The 16,344-nt window shown below is 44.9% G+C and overlaps 1 protein-coding gene and 1 long non-coding RNA gene across 3 annotated transcripts; one reads left to right on the top strand and one right to left on the bottom strand.

Moving 5' to 3' along the window:
* Positions 1–4,943: 4,943 nt before the first annotated feature.
* On the bottom strand, positions 4,944–13,229 carry LOC109928637 (suppressor of cytokine signaling 1). Of its 2 annotated transcripts, none has more exons than XM_048592945.1 (2): positions 12,208–13,229; positions 4,944–9,933 (listed from the first exon to the last, which is right to left on the bottom strand). In XM_048592945.1, exon 2 carries the CDS (start codon positions 9,871–9,873, stop codon positions 9,280–9,282), a length of 594 nt encoding a protein of 197 aa, XP_048448902.1. In that variant the 5' UTR covers positions 9,874–9,933; positions 12,208–13,229; the 3' UTR covers positions 4,944–9,279. The 2 variants fall into 2 exon arrangements, with proteins under 2 accessions (XP_048448902.1, XP_048448903.1); XM_048592946.1 differs by lacking the exon at positions 12,208–13,229 and adding an exon at positions 10,852–11,615.
* On the top strand, positions 11,056–15,185 carry LOC125481420. The gene is made up of 3 exons (XR_007261330.1): positions 11,056–11,207; positions 13,528–13,682; positions 14,697–15,185. It is a non-coding gene; the product is annotated as an uncharacterized LOC125481420 (long non-coding RNA).
* The last annotated feature ends 1,159 nt before the right edge of the window (positions 15,186–16,344 follow it).

The following is a 16,344-nucleotide window of genomic DNA, read 5'->3' as shown; positions in this document are numbered from 1 at the left end:
GCCTTACAAGTCTGGTGACTGGGAGACAAAGGCTATCCACTGCAACCATGTCCCATGACACCATGGCTGACTGTTACCAAGTGTAGGCACAATGCTGCCCAGGCTTCGACCAGGGATGTGATGCAGCAGACAATGGGGCTGCTGAAGATGTGATTCCAGTGCCAGCACCGGTCTGAGGGCAGTGGCCTTCCAGTCTAGTGTGCCCCAGCACCCTGGCGAGCTGTGCCCTGACCTGCTGTATCAGTCAACAAGGTTGGCATGCTGGGTGCTGAGGGAATGGGGAACAGGAGCAGTCATCTGAGGAGGAGAATGAGGACACTGGGCAGGAGGAAGCTGTCCTTGTATGGGACAGACCTCAGCTACATCAGGCGCTACAAGCCTGATGGACACACGGTTCCAATTGAAGGGAGCTGGGTACAGTAGATAAAAAAAAGTTATTGGTCATCATGCCAGCGTTTGGTTGGCGTCGTGGAGGTGAAATACAGCCTCAATGGTTTCTTTTGTGTTTCTTTTTGCTGATGTAAATAAAAGCTCATGTTTGGATTTGTTCAATTGCTTGCATGTATTTGACATTCCCCTATTGGACAACAGCAAGCTGCAGTTCTATATTTGGCATTGGGAACAGAGTGATGTGGAGAGGGTGTTCAGATGGGGCAACTTGTTTGGCCTAGTGGTTAAACAGCGACTCAGGTGAGAGAATGTAACTTTTTGTGTCAGTGAGTATCAATCATGTTGGCAATGTGCTGTAATTAACATGACTGATGTGCCAAAACATTGTGGCTGTACAGGATATTTTTACACCTGTGTCTGCTTGGATTTCCTCTGGGTGCTCCGGTTCATTCCCACAGTCCAAGAGGAAATGCTGGGAAATGAGCCAAAAGGTATTTAGGACTGCCTGATATCAGCGATCAGATTTTCACCTTGGAGGCAGGATTCGGGATTCAGGAGATTTCCCGACATCATGATCCCACCTCCTGAGCCTGGCCACACCACTTACATAATGTAGAAGAGGTTAAATCTCTCTTTGGCAATTGGCCTGAACTGATTATCGAAGGGCGTAATGTCAAAGTCAGGTTAAAAGGCTTATCTCAGTTCGCTGGGACACTGACCTGTATCTGACAATAAATGAGAGGCCATTAAACCTGCATCCTGCTTATCCCACGCCCTATGCACTTTCCAACCCCCACATCCATTCACCCAGTATCCAGCACATATAGAACACACAGGTCCTTTAATAACATTGCAAATTCTTTGAGAAGCTGATAAAACCGTGAAAATAACTAAACAATATCCACTTATAGAAGAGAACATAGCAGTTAATAAGTCTCAAAATAATCATTTTGTTTAGAAAAAGAGCCATAAAATCCTCCTTTCAGATCATTAATCAGTGAATTTCAAAAAAAGATTCGCTCCCTGAATATTGAGGAAATTGAATATTCATGGGGGCAGGGGCAGAGACAGGAATCCTGGGTCACACCCACCATTCCTAAACCCCACCTGACAATTCTGTCCCGTCTCAGGGTGGAAAGGTCCAAACTGAAGCCTGTTATCATTCAGTGAGGGTTTGAGCATCACTAAATGATCATCAACACGGACAACATGGTGGCACTGCTGCCTCACAGCTGTGGGGATCCAGGTTCGATTCCACCCGCAGGCGACTGTCTGTGTGGGGGTATGCACATTCTCCCCGTGCCTGCATAGGTTTCCTCCCACAGTCACAAAGATGTGCAGGTTAGGTGGATTGGCCATGGGAATTACAGAGTTATGCAGGTTGGTCTGGGTGGGATGCCCTTCGAAGGGTTGGTGTGAACGGAATTTTCTGCTTCCACACTGTAGGGATTCTATTTGGGGATGTAATTATTACACCTTTGGAGCAGCTGGGACTTGAACCTGGGTCTCCTGCTGCAGACACCAGGTCGATATATAATCCTTAGAGTGTCCCTACCTCTACTGATCCTAACCCAACCTAAACATCCCTGGACACTATAAGCAATTTAGCATGGCCAATCCACCTAACATGCACATCTTTGGACTGTGGGAGGAAACCCACACAGACACGGGGAGAACATGCAAACTCCACACAGGCAGTTGCCCGAGTGTGCAATTGAACCCAAGTCCCTGGCGCTGTGAGGCAGCAGTGATAATCATCGAGCAACTGTGCTGCCCAATCAAATAATTTGATCCAAAATAAGGAAAAACCTTATGCAAATGTGAAAATGGAAAGAGGAGCATTCAGAGGGTGCTGCTACCTTCTACTCATCCTTCCATATCATTCATTTGACTGCCGCACTCAATCAAAGCTTTGAACCACCCCTTCCCAGTCCCATTGGTTAGCAAAGCCATCTTCTTCCCATTGCTGGGAAGCTTTACTGCCTTGACCAGCTGGACTGATCACTCTCCCTACCCCTGTCGTTCCAGCCCTCCACTCCTCTCCTCTCCTCTGTCCCCATCCCTCAATCCACTGCCTCAAACCCTTGGTCCACTTGTCCCAATCACCTTCCTCCCAATTCCTGTCCTCTTTAGCCACTTACCTGAAGCTGCTGCAAGCTTACAATAGTTTGAAGTCTCCTCACTGGCACTGCCTGGGGCATGGATGACTTTCTTAGTCGCGGAATGCATTTCCAGAACACTTGAACAGAACTTTATTCTTAAATACAGCTGCATCTGCTCTATGTATCAAAATATACTTTTCTCTCAATATCTATTTCAGATTTGTGGCTGTCTTTTCTCATGCTGGATTGCAATATAACTGAAGGGCGGCACGATGACTCTGTGGTTAGCACTGCTGCCTCACAGCGCCAGGGACCCACGTTCAATTCCACCCTCTGGCGACTGTCTGTGTGGATTTTGCACATTGTCCATCTGCGTGGGTTTCTTCTGGGTGCTCCAGTTTCCTCCCATAGGCCAAAACTGTGCAGGCTAGGAGGATCAGCCATGGGGTTGCAGGGTTAGGATAGGGGTTGGGTCAGGATGGGAATGTCCTGCAGAGGGTCAGTACGGACTCGATAGGCTGAATAGCCTGATTCTATATTGTATGGATTTTATGGTGATACACCTCAAGCGCTATGGAAGGATGTGTATTCATACAGGTCCTTTCACAACTTTGTAGCATCCCAAAGCACTTCAATGTACAACACTGGTTTCCCCTTGTGCAACAGTCTATGACCAGAGGCCATAATCTCAGAATAAAGCGTTGCCTATTTAAAGGAGGAATTTCTTCCCTTAGAGGAGACTGAATTGATGGAATTCTTTATTGTAGAGGGCTGTTGAGGCAGGGTCATCGAGTACATGCAAGGCTGAGACAGATTTTTAAACAGCGAGGGAATCAAATGTTGTGGGGAAAAGGTAGGAAAGTAGAGTTGAGGATTTTCAGATCAGTTATGATCTCTGTCTGGTAACAGCAGACCCAATGGGCTTAATGGCGTACTTCTACTTCTGCTTCTTATGGTCTTGAAACACTTCTGAAAGTGTTATCAATGTTGCACTGAAGGGAAATGTGTCAAACAAGTTGCACAAGGCAATGAGCCATGGACTACAGTGACATAAATCAATGATTGAAAGCTGCATTCAATAATTGGTTAAATGATGAATGTTACCGAGGTCACAGAGGAGGTTAATCCCTGGCTTCTCTATGAATAGTGCCAATCGCTTTTTACCTCCAGCTAAACAAAAAAACCAAGGGTCGATCACACATTGCAATTGAAAGGCAATGCTACCCTATGTCAATACCGCACGGACTGCCTGTACTCAACACATCATCTAGACAAAGTGGTGGTCTCGACTTCTGATCAGTGACCAGAACGGGACAGCTACCCATTACCAGACAGCAAAGTGGTCTGCATCATTCTGAGGTCCTCACAAATTTGAGGTTCCTGGCCTCATTTAAATTTGACAGGTCAGGAGCCGAATGAGAGCTAGCCAAATTAAGGCCTCATTAAACCCTCAAAGTTGGGATGAGGGATGACCTGGTTAACACTGGCCCAAATATTGCCAAGATTACTCCTCAGTTCCATCTCCCTTCACTTCGATCCAAAATGGCACTCGGGTTCCGGTTTTTAAAATTTATTTTTCCACAGGACGTGTGGGTCACTGACAAAGGACAGCATTTGTTACCCATTCCCTGTTGCCTTCATTCGGAATATTTGCTCAGCAATTGAGCACTGTGGGTCTGGAGTCACATGGAGGCCAGACCAGCTCAGTAGACTTCCTTCCTTAAAGGGTATCCGTGAATCAGATGGGTTTTTACAGTGGATGATAGGAGTCATGTTCACCTTAATGAGATCAGTTTTCAATTCCAGATTCTACTAAAAGAATTTAAGTTCCACCAACTGTCAGGGCAGGATTTGAACAAACTCCCAAAGCTTCTGTTTCTTAGCCCAGTGATATTTCCCTGTATGTGAGAGAACCCCAATTTCCATATTCAAAAGGTTTCAGTCACCTGAAGCAAGTCACGTTGACAATAAGCTACTTGCAAAATTGTGCAGGCCTCAAAGCCATGTCAACAGGGTGTCCACCATATTTTGAGTTCACAGTTATTCCATTAAAACCAGGCAAAGATGATGAACAATCCACCCACTCAGGTGGGGGTTTAAACCCAGACTTTCTAACCCAACAAGTGATGGTGTTTCCCCACTAAGAGAAACTAGCTCCAAAAGGGTTTTGATCTGAATGTATACATGCGAGATGAACGTAAGGTAAAGCAGTCTTCCAAATCAGTGCAAGCTTCTGCTTAAAGAGGAGCAAGGTTCCTGCAAAATATTCACTCATTGCCATCCCAGAGTCCTTTATTCCAAGGGCTCTATGGAATCGGTGAAGCAAAACACTTTTTTTTCTACAAAAGATACCCACTCAACAATCTGCTTCACAAAATCCTTCCGCTGCCAACTATTCATCATTACACCATCCAGGAAAGCCCCGAAACAAACCAAAGACACAAGGCCGCATTAAGACAAATATCTTTATTCACAAATAAATATTCTGTACATGTGTCAAATGATACAATAAAACAGAGCAGCTAAGTTGCACTTGGTGCAAAGGGAAACTTGATTTGTAATGAATTACAAACATGTATCAAACAAAATCACCATGTTAAAATATTTGATTCTGTTTTTGAACAGCAGTGTCTGGTTTACATGAGATTCGTAGTGTCTTTTCTGGAATTTGTCGTGCAACATGACAGTTCAGGTCTAATGTGGCATCAAGGGGGCAAGGTAATAGAGTTACTCCCATTCATAAACATGTATAGTTTTGACCTGCATCAAGTCAGGATCTGTTCAGAAAATTTGGGTGCAAGTGTTCTGGGAAGTGGAGCGTACAGTTCCACATCATCAAAAGAATTGGGGTTGGGGGAGGAAATTGGCTTTCCAATGGATACGGTTGTTCAGATGCAAATGCTGGTCAGCAATACTGGTGGAAGTAGGGCCCAAAACAGCTTTCAAAGTGGAGGTGGATACTTGAAAGTGGATGCTTGAAGAATAAAAGAAATTGACAAGTTGAGAAAAAAGGTGGGAGAATGAGAATAAGTGGCCAGCTCTCTTGCAGACGCAGACACAGACACAATGGTCTGAATGGGCTCCCTCTTCGCTGTAAGATTCTTACCATTTTAGGGTCATTCATCCACTCGGTTGTGCACTCAATGAATGACAGCGAAACTTTCCTGTCATCCCTGGCCTACGCTTTTACTACCTCTAATCTCCTTCCTGCAAAAGCATAGTCAATCTGCACTGGCAAGTTACAAAAACAGAAGTAGCCAGATAAGCTCAGCAGGTCTAACAGCATCTATGGAGAGAAATCAGAGTGACCCTTCCTCAGAACTAGAAAGTGGTTTAAACTAGGCAATAGCTAAGATCTATGCTGTCTGTCCTGTCTGTTTCTTTCTCACATCCCTATTGTGGCATGTTGCATTATGGTAACATCACTGGATTAGTGATCCAGAGCCCTCAGCTAATGTTCTGGGGACATGGATTCAAATCCCACATGGCAGATGGTGAAATTTAATTTCAATAAAATTGGAATGAAAAGCTAACCATCATGTACCACTCTCAAGTGTTGTAAAAATCAGTCTGGTTCACTAATGCCTTCAACAAGGGGAATCTGCTGTCCTTACCTGGTCTGGCCTATAGGAGACTCCAGACCCATCACAATGCAGTTGACTCATTAGGGATGGACAAGTCAGCATCACCCACATCCCATGAACCAATTAAAAAAAAAATCTAACTTATAGGGTTAATCTTAACTAAATTTCACCTCCTCAAAAGTACCCAGGTCAGTATGAACATCTCATCTCCGAATATTATTGAAGCTAGCTTAGACCAAAACTAACGGATGGGGCCTCATTTGTTCAAGAAAATTTGGACAACTTTGACAAGCAGAGGGGGGCATGGTGAGATGAGAATCCTGAGATCTAGCCCTATTGATACTGAGTAGATAGATATATTTTCTCACGGCTCATCAATAGTCATTATGGCGCCCAAGCATCATGGAGTCTGATGCTCACTGACTGATGACACTTGGGAGCAAAGTTGAGTGCAGTTTTTCTTGATGCATATTGATTCAGAAAGAGCACATGGTTGCTGAACATGGAGAACGAAATCTTCAGGAAAGCATTCATCAGTGGCCAGAGTTACTGGACGATAGAGGGAATTTTGAAATTGCATCTGATCTGTTATGAATGTGTGCAAGTTCAATATTCAACACAACAAGAAGTGACAAAACAAAAAGGAAGGAGGAACCACTATGTAAGCCAGACACTGCCCTTTTCAAATACATCAAATTCTTAACCCTGTTGCAAAAACAGCAATGCCTTGAGACTACAATATGAATTTTCTACAGTATCAAAGCACACGTCGGAGAGAACTCTCAAGCTATTCTTTTATTCTTTGGTGGAACGTGAGCCTCTCTGGCAAAGCCATTGTCTGTCAATCATACCTGATTGCCTGGAGGCTACCCCATAACCCAATAGATACCAATCATTCTCTCTCAGTTTTGTCACCTACTCAGGAGCAAGGCAGTTTTTCAACAGTCTGTCCCGGGAGTGCAAAGTGTAGAAATGACTTGATTTTCTTTATCTAAGAGAGGTCTGATTGGGGTTGAATTGAACCAATGTGGAAGTGACAAGTTCCTCTCACCCAGTAGATATTGGACACCAAACCTAACTTTTCCTCCTATCTGCATTCAGAACTGGGTTAAAGGGGCAACTCTAACATCCATGGGACATCAGTCAAGTCATCCATTGATCATATGAGTCCCAAATGATAGGCTCCCAGAGCATCACATGATCTAGACCATCAGAAGCTAACTAGCTGTCATTATTCACTGCAATTGGAACTAGCACCCCCATTATTAACCTCAACACTCACAATAAATCAATAAGAAACATTTTGTTTCATAAAACTATTTCCTTTCTTTATTAAGAAATACTTTTCAAATAAAAATTTGAGTACCAAAAAGCTGATTGGCTACAAGTGAGCTCACCATATTAACTGGAGACAGCAAAGGTTAGGATTAATCTTCTGTTTAAATTCTAAGCGGGATTTGATATACACTCAGGATCAAGATGGTGGAACAAGGTCAGCTTCATTGTGAAAAGTCTAAGCTGTTTGACAAACTTGAATAAACAAACCACAAGTATGGAACCATAGAGTAACAAGGTGGCATCGATCAATGGTTCCGTACTGACAAATAACAGCGATCACAGAGCGAGTTTCGGCCTGAAATCCAATCAAAGGGATGGTCCACTGAACTGCATGGTGACCTGAGCAGATTTAGATACTTTCACCAGAACAATCAAGAGATCATTGGGTGATTCTTTCTGAACGACAGATTCATTTATCAAATGATATTTACGTTTGTGTCGGTTCTTGCTTTCCCATTGTCAAAAAATGCAGATTTATGCTAAGAGGTTTTTCCATAGGTATTGGGATAGCAAGACAAGGCAAGAGGGGAGTTACCTTGCTTATCCAGGCCACCCTTCTTTGTGTAACAGATTGGGTAGTGAGTGCGGGTGGGATTTTTAGCCAAGGGCAGCCTATCAGAAGCTGACCCAATTCACCCCTGACATAGTTTGGCCTCCCTGCTCCCTGAAAGATGCCTGCAACACTCATAATACAAGATCAATACAGTGTTGAAGCAGGCTGTTTGGTCCATCGAGTCCACACCAACCCTCCACAGAGTATCCCACACCGACCCATGCCCCTAATCAAGTTTCCCATGGCTTATCAACCTAGCTTGCACATCCCTGGACACTATGCGCAAGGCCAATCCACCTAAACTGCAAATCTTTGGACTGTGGGAGGTAACCGGAGCCGTCAGAGGAAACCCACGCAGATAGAGGGAGAATGTCTGTGTGGAATTTGCACAGTCGCCCGAAGGTGGAATCAAACTTGGGTCCCTGGCACGATGAAGCACATATGAGCCACTGTGGTGCCCTAATGGGGGAATGGGTCAGGCAACAGTACAGTAGTGGTGGCATCACCAGTCAAACAATTCTAAATCTCACACTGATACCCTGGAGGCATGGTTTCAAATCCCAACACAGTAGCTGATGGAATTGGGGACTCTTGTGTGGTGCAGTAGTAGTGTCCCTACCTCTAAGCCAGGAGGCCAGGGCTCAAATTCCACCTGCCCCAGAGCTGTGTCATGACATCTAAGAACAGGCTGATAGGAAAATATCTACAAGATCAGTGGGGCTTTACCAACTCAGTTCTGAACAGTATCTCCTTCTGTACCACATTCCAACCAGTTCAATTTTTTTTATAGTTACATATTAAAATATAGATATGAATATATAAAATAAAAAAATCTGACAAAAATAATTCATTCTGCAGACTGTAATGCTTTTGCACAACTAAATAATCCTCCCTGCTGGCTTCAAATGGAACCAAACACACAGTCTTCTTTGAAAGAATGAAAATGATGTCTACACATCCTTCAGAAATGGTTGACTGAAAAATATCTGTCTTTTCCCAGCCTCCGTGCTCAGGCAGTAAGTGCTGGTGAGCTTGCTTGGCTCTGGGCATGGGCCCTTCCTGGACTGCACAGTGCCCGTATACATCCACTAGTCAACGACACGCCTTCGACAGCCCAGCCTACGTCTGGGTCACATCGCCAGGGCAGAGGGAACACAGGAACCGGAAGGGCGTTTGTGGTATCCTCAGGAGGCCCTGTGCTCCTTGCTGCACGTGAATGCACTCCTTCCCCCAAAACTCTCAATTGCCACCAGTGATCAATTCCAAACCTGGACTTCACGAAACCAAACAGAAAACTTCAGCGATTCCTCGGTTACAGTTTGAACGGAAATTCCTCCATGTACTCCTGGAGCCGGGGCACTAAGGGAAGTTTCCGCACGCTTTCAATGCCAAAATGGCCGATTATGTTCTTCCTGCACAACTGCTTTAGATTCGGGATGGGGTTTTTCCGTAAGGGTTTGGAAAAGACCACCGAGACCCCGCAGTCAAACCTGAAGGGCTTTATCTGGGTGCTGTCCACACAGTACTCCAGGAGTTTCAGAATACAGTCAAAGCTGGCACCGTTGAACCAGAAGTGTTCCTTCTCAAACAAGATCCGCATGCTGACCGGTCCATTCTCAGCACGGACGCTCAGGCTGAATAAGTGGTTGGCCCGAGAGCTGTCCCGAACGAGGAAAGTGCCCACTGGTTCCATTGTCAGCATGGCATGAGCCTGAGCCACGGTAAGCGGGCCCCAATAAAATCCACTCTCGTCCAGGAAGCGGAGGGTCCGGTTCACAATCTCTTGCTCTCGGTTGCGGAATGGGCGGAAGTGGGTGGGCTGGTCAGGCGGACAGTGCTGGAAGCGGGGAGGCTCGGGTCGTCGCGCATTCGCCAGTGCATCCAGTTGCGTGCTCCCACCGACCATCTCAGAGAGTCCGCCAACTTCGAAGGGACTCCATCTTTAACCTCCGTGTGGATAAACGTCCTGGAGGTGGCAGGAGAAAAACAGAACAAGTTGAAAACAGAATGAGATTGGAGATTGCAAACAGGACATAGAGTCAGAGAGAAGTACAGCATGGAAACAAACCCTTCGGTCCAACTGGTCCATACTGACCAGGTAGCCTAAATAAATCGAGTCCCACTTGCCAGCATTTGGTCCATATCCCTCTAAACCCTTCCTGTTCACGTACCCATTCAGATGCCTTTTAAATGTTGTAATTGTACCAGCCTCCACCACTTCCTCTGGCAGCTCATTTCATACACACACCAACCTCTGCGTGAAAACATTAGCCCTTAGATCCCTTTTAAATCTTTCTCTCTCACCTTAAACCCATGCCCTCTAGTTTTGGACTCCCCCCTGTCCTGGGATAAAGACGGTGACTTTTCACCCTATCCATGCCCTGACCCCTTGCGCAGACACTAGTTTGACACAAACAAGTCAAAATCCAACCCGACACTCTGACTTCAATAGCGTAGCTACAGAAGCAAATCAGAAACCAGGTATTCTATGGTGATTAACTCACCGGTCTCCCCAAAGCCTGTCCACCGTCTACAAGCCACAAGTCAGGAATATGATAGAATACTCCCCACTTGCCTGGATTACTGCAGCTCCAACAACACTCAAAAACACTCAAAAATTCAACACTATCCAGGCCAAAGCAGCCCGCTTGACTGGTACCCTATCCACCATCTTTAACATTCACTCCCTCCATTACTGATACACAGTGCCACCAATGTGGACCATGGTACACTGCAGCAACTCACCAACACTCCTTTGACAGCACCTATAAAAAGTGTCTTATTATTTTTTCTGTATTTTTGATTGTGGACTGAAATGGGAAAAGGTGTGTTCTCCAAACCAAGGTTTATTGAAGAATTACTGCACTGATTAAAAGCAAGTTACCTGATGCTTATTGCAAGTGCTGTTTACATAGCTGCTTGTTCTAGCAGTCGGGGGTAAGTCTAGCAACAGACGAGCTAGAGCTAGGGGTCTGTGTAGAAATAAAGATTCAGCCAGCAACAGGTAGCTGAATGGTCAGTGCACTCATCAATGACAAAGGCTTTCTGTCTATCAACAGTGTGATTGGTTCCCAAGTAACGGAAAAGCTGGTGGGCATGAATGTTTGGGGAGAATACATTGGCTGTCCAAGAAGGAAGGAGCTGTAGTTTCTCTGCAGTAAAAAAGAAAGAATTTCAATCCTGAAGAAAGACTCTCTGATTTTGCCTCATCAGATTCTTTAAGCTGTGGCTGCTTAACCGGTAAGCTTTTCTTCCTTCATTCATGTGACATGGGCATCACCAGCTGGGCCAGCATTTACTGCCAATCCCTAGTACCCCTCGAGATGGTAATGATGAGGTGCCTTCTTGAACCGCTGCAGTCCATGTGCTATAGGTTGACCCACAATGCCATTAGGGAGGGAATTCCAGGATTTTGACCCAGCGACAGCGAAGGAATGGTGATACATTCCCAAATCAGGGTGGTGCGTGGCTTGAAGGGGTTTTGTAGTTTTTGGTATTCCCATGTATCTGCTGCCCTTGTCCTTCTAGATGGAAGTGGCCGTGGGTTTGGGTGGTGCTGTCTGAGGAACTTCGGTAAATTTCTGCAGTGCATCTTATGGATAGTACGCACTGCTACAGCTAACCATTGGTGGTGGAGGGAGTGGATGCTTGCAGATGTGGTTCGAATCAAGCGGCTGCTTTGTCCTGGATGGTGTCAAGCTTCTCGAGTGTTGTTGAAGCTGCACCCATCCAGGCAAGTGGGGAGTATTCCATCACACTCCTGACTTGTGGCTTGTAGACGGTGGACAGGCTTTGGAGAGTCAGAAGTTGAGTTACTCACCACAGTATTCCTAATCTCTGATCTGCTCTTGTAGCCACTGTGTTCATGTAGCAAGTTCAGTTAAGTTTCTGTTCAATGGTAACCCCCAGGATGTTAATTGTGGGAGGTTCAGTAATGGTAACACCTTTGTATGTTAAGAGGTAGTGGTTAGATTGCCTCTTATTGCCTGGCATTTGTGTGGCACAAATGGTACTTGCCACTTGTCATCCCAGGCCTGGATACCATCCAGATCTTTTGAGCATGGACTGCTTCAGTATCGGAGGAGTCACGGATGGTGCTGAACATTGTGCAATCAGTGGACATCCCCACTTCTGACCTTATAATGGAGGGAAGGTCATTGATGAAGCAGCTGAAGATGGTTGGGCCTAGGACACAACCCATTATCTCCTGCAGAGATATGCTGGAGCTGAGATGACTGACCTTCAACAACCGCAACCATCTTCCTATGTGCCAGGTATGACTCCAACTAGCGGCGAGTTTGCTCTTGACTCCCATGGATTTGTTAGGTCTTCTTGGTGTCACACTCGGTCAAATGCGACATTCATGTCAAGGGCTGTCACACTCGCCTCTGGAATTCAGCTCTTCTGTCTATGTTTGAACCAAGGCTGTAATGAGATCAGGAGCTGAGTGGCCCTGGTAGAACCCAAACCGGACATCACTGAGCAGGTGTTACTTGATAGCACTGCTGATGACAACTTCCAACACTTTACTGATAAACTCAGACTTTCTAAGGTCTGAACCAGTTTGTGCCGCCTCTTGCAAGTGAGTGAAAATATCTGGAAATGGCAGCTCAAGAAGTAATGTCCTGACAAGCCAAAGGGATCACCTCAGTCGTGGGGACAAGGTCCACTAAACTGCCTTCCCAGTCTTTCCCTCTATCCAGAACACCAATGATTTTTTTTCTGTCTGTACGTGTGTATAGGAAGAGCTTTAACCACTAGAGTTACATGCCAATGGTTCATAGCCGTTTACCTGGAGCCAGAATGTCTTTATTTATAATAAATAACAACTTTCATTAAGTACAGAAACCTGGTTGATGCTTTCTGTTGCCCTGGGTTCAAAAGGCAAGTAAATTGGGAATTTAGTGTATTTTTCTAAAATCTTTTAAGTTTTATGCTGACTCCAGAAATAGTAGGATTTGATTTCCAACACACTCCCCAATGAGGAGTAACATATCTCCCAAGCCTATGATCTCTATTACCTCAGGGGACAAGAGGAGATACCTGGAAACACCCTCACTATCTAAAGGTTTCCCTTCAAGTCACAACATCCTGACTAGGAACTCCAATGCCATTCCTTCACTGGCTCTCGGTCAAAACCCTGGAATGCATCTCCGAACCCACTGTGGCTGTCCCTGCACCTTGCAGACTGCAGCAGTTCAAAAATCAGCTCAACAGATGATAGTTAACAGATGTAGCCAGTGGCGTTCATTTTTCATGATTTTTTTTGTTTTAATTCCAAATGCCAGGGGGCAGCATGGTGGCTCAGTGGTTAGCACTACTGCCTCACAGCACCAGGGACCCGACCTCAATTTCACCCTCAAGCTACTGTCTGTGTGGAGTCTGCACATTCTCCCTGTGTCTGCTTGGGTTTCCTCTGGGTGCTCTTGTTTCTTCCCACAGTCCAAAGATGTGCAGGTTAGGTGGATTGGCCATGCTAAGAGGGATGGGTCTAGATGGGATGTTCTTTGGAGGGTCTGTGTGGACTCAATGGGCTGAATGGCCTGCTTCCATTCTGTAGGGATTCCATGATCAACAGAGCGCTGCACTGTCAGAGGAGTAGCCTTTTTGACGAGATGCTAAACAGAGGCCTCATCTGCCCTGTGTGTTGGAGCTAAAACAGCATAAAAAGCAGAGAGATTGGGGATAATGTCCTGGATAATTTTACCTTAACAGGTATGGAAAAGTAGACAATGCAAAAATCAGTATGATAATGACTATAAGATCGTGCTATGTGCAAGTCAGCTATTGCATTTCCTATATTACAAAGTCAGCCACAGTTCAAAAGTAACTAATTGCCTTCAGAGGCATATATAAAGACAAATTCTTTCTTCATTTTGCCTTTATTTAGAACCACTATCTGCTGATTTCTATCATATTAACACTGACCTTCAGCCCTAATCCCTTCACGTCCCTACTTTAGATGTGCCTAATAACTTTCCCAGAATCCATCTCTCCCCTTTTCTCCAATGTTTTAGCAACAAGAAGTAAAATGTAAAAACCTCTATGCTTTGTAAGATCGCTAAAGACCTGTATACTTCCTTTCTCCTGCAGGCCACTGTAGCATTCGTTCCTGGGACTTTCTCAGGCCCATTATTGCCATTTCACAGCCCTACTCCAGCTGCTCTTCACACTCTGAACTTCCTACTTTTCAATGTCACCTTCTCTGGCTTTTAAACTCTTCAGTCGAGCAAAATATTACCCAGCTCACCTTAATCAAATCTTTTGACCAGGTCCCCACAACATTTTGCTTTTACAAGGAATACAGACCCAACTTACACCATCACAACTTGAAAAATAACTAGTTCTTGAAAACACCTTTGTTAAAAGATCTTTCTTCTAAAAGAGTACTTAGAGGTACAAAATGTAGCCTAAGAGAGACAAAGCTTCTCCTCTTGCATTCGTCAGGACTGACGCACAAGAAACAAACTCAGAACAGGAATACAATTTACACAGCACCATAAGAAGATGTTGATTTCCCTTTTTAGCAATCCTTTCCATGTGACTACATGCCCAGAATTGCACATTATTCAATTTCCTTACACTGGCCATCAATCTCTCTGAAAACCAGCACCTTAATTGTTTATTTTCACTGCAGTCAAATATTGTGCTTGATGGCATTTATCTATTACACGCTGAATTAGAATCTGTATATCAACATTAAACTGTATCTGCCATTCTCTCATCCAGTTACCAAGAAATGGTTGAAGACTCCTGCCTGAAGCTGAACTGGATGGTTTGGTCTCATATCCTCTCTACCATTAGGACAGCCTAACTCCACTTTGGTCTACCTGAGCCCCCAAGTGCAAATTCTTACCAGTACTTTGTTCCGTCTAGACTCAATTATTCCAATGCTGTCCTGTCAATCCTCCATTCACCCAGCCTCAGTAAACTTAGCCAAATCTTTGATGACCACATTCTAATTTTCAGACATGTCATTCATCCATCATCCCTGTGCTCAATGATGTGCACTGGGTCTAATTCTATTAACTTTTTTTAAGTTAATATGATCATTTGTGTATTCAAGTACCTCCGGGCACCCCCATCCCACACTGGCTTCCCTGCAATCTTCACCAGCCCTATAAACCCTTGGTCCAGGCCATTTTTGGAGAACTGCGTACAGTTCTGGTCACTTTGCTATAGGAAGAGTGTTATTAAGTTGGAAAAAGTGCAGAAAAGATTTACCAGGACGTTGTCGGAAATGGAGGGTTTGAGTTACAAGGAGAGGCTGTGACCGTTTTTCCTCCCTGGAGCGTAGAAGGTTGAGGGGTGACCTTATAGAGGTTTATAAAATCATGAGGGGCATGGATAAGGGGAATAGTAAAGGTCTTTTCCCCAGGGTAGGGGAGTTCAAAACTCGAGGGCACAGGCTTAAGTTGAGGGAAGAAAAATTTAAAAGGGACCCGAGGGAAACCTTTTTCCACACAGAGTGCGGTGCATATCTGGAATGAACTGCCAGAGACAGTGGTAAATGCAGGTACAACATTACAACAGAGACCAGCAGCCACTCTCCATCATCGGTTTGACCCCCAGAATCAGAGCAGCAGCAGAGGTAGGTGGCATCGGTGGCAGATGAGGCCCAGCGCGGGACAGACGCACAGGTCAAGGCTGTAGTGATGGCAGTGGAAGTTCCAGGGCCTGGCCAATTTCCCGCACCAGAGAGAACGTGGCTGAGTAGGCAAGTGGAAACTGAGCCCTTAGACAGGAGTCATCAGCTGCAGAGATTCCAAATCTTTGCTTTAATTTCTTGCATTTTATTTAAAAATCTAAGATGGCGCCAGAAAGTGCTGAATCTTTGCACTTTTCACCCTATTCTGGTACACGTGACAATAAATCTAATCGTTTAAAAGACATTTGGAAAGGTACATGAATAGGAAATGTTTAGAGGGATATGGGCCAAGCACAGGCCAGTGGGACTAGTTTAGTTTGGGAATATGGTCAGCACGGATGAGTTGGACTGAAGGGTCTGTTTCCTGGATGACTCAATGTGACCTCTCAGATGCTCATGTAGCAGACAATTTACATTACTATTTTGTGCACTAACCCTTAACTCTACATTTCCATGTCCTAACTACTCAACACATTCAGTGAGATTAGAAGGCATTCCTCACACATTTCTTGCACAAAAGCTACTGGTCATATAGGCAGCTGTTATCTGCATTTCCTTTGATACTTGGGTTAACATTTGGACCTTACTCAAGAGAAAATCTGGGATGTTCTGAATACTGTAGTTGCTTGAGAGACATAAAACCAATCGGAGAGGCATGATGAGACAAAACAGGATAGACAGAGAGAGAGAGAAAGAAAAGGACAGTCAGATGGACAGAGGTAGAGGAGC

The sequence above is a fragment of the Rhincodon typus genome, unplaced genomic scaffold (assembly GCF_021869965.1).
Source record: "Rhincodon typus isolate 14 unplaced genomic scaffold, sRhiTyp1.1 hic_rhity00002089, whole genome shotgun sequence".
NCBI classification, from domain to species: domain Eukaryota; kingdom Metazoa; phylum Chordata; class Chondrichthyes; order Orectolobiformes; family Rhincodontidae; genus Rhincodon; species Rhincodon typus.
The sequence above is the reverse complement of the archived record's forward strand: the minus strand, read 5'-3'. Positions and strand labels throughout refer to the sequence as shown.

Bases quoted from the DNA above. Each gene is read 5' to 3' on its own strand.
- LOC109928637 (XM_048592945.1), bottom strand. From the start codon at position 9,873: ATGGTCGGTGGGAGCACGCAACTGGATGCACTGGCGAATGCGCGACGA.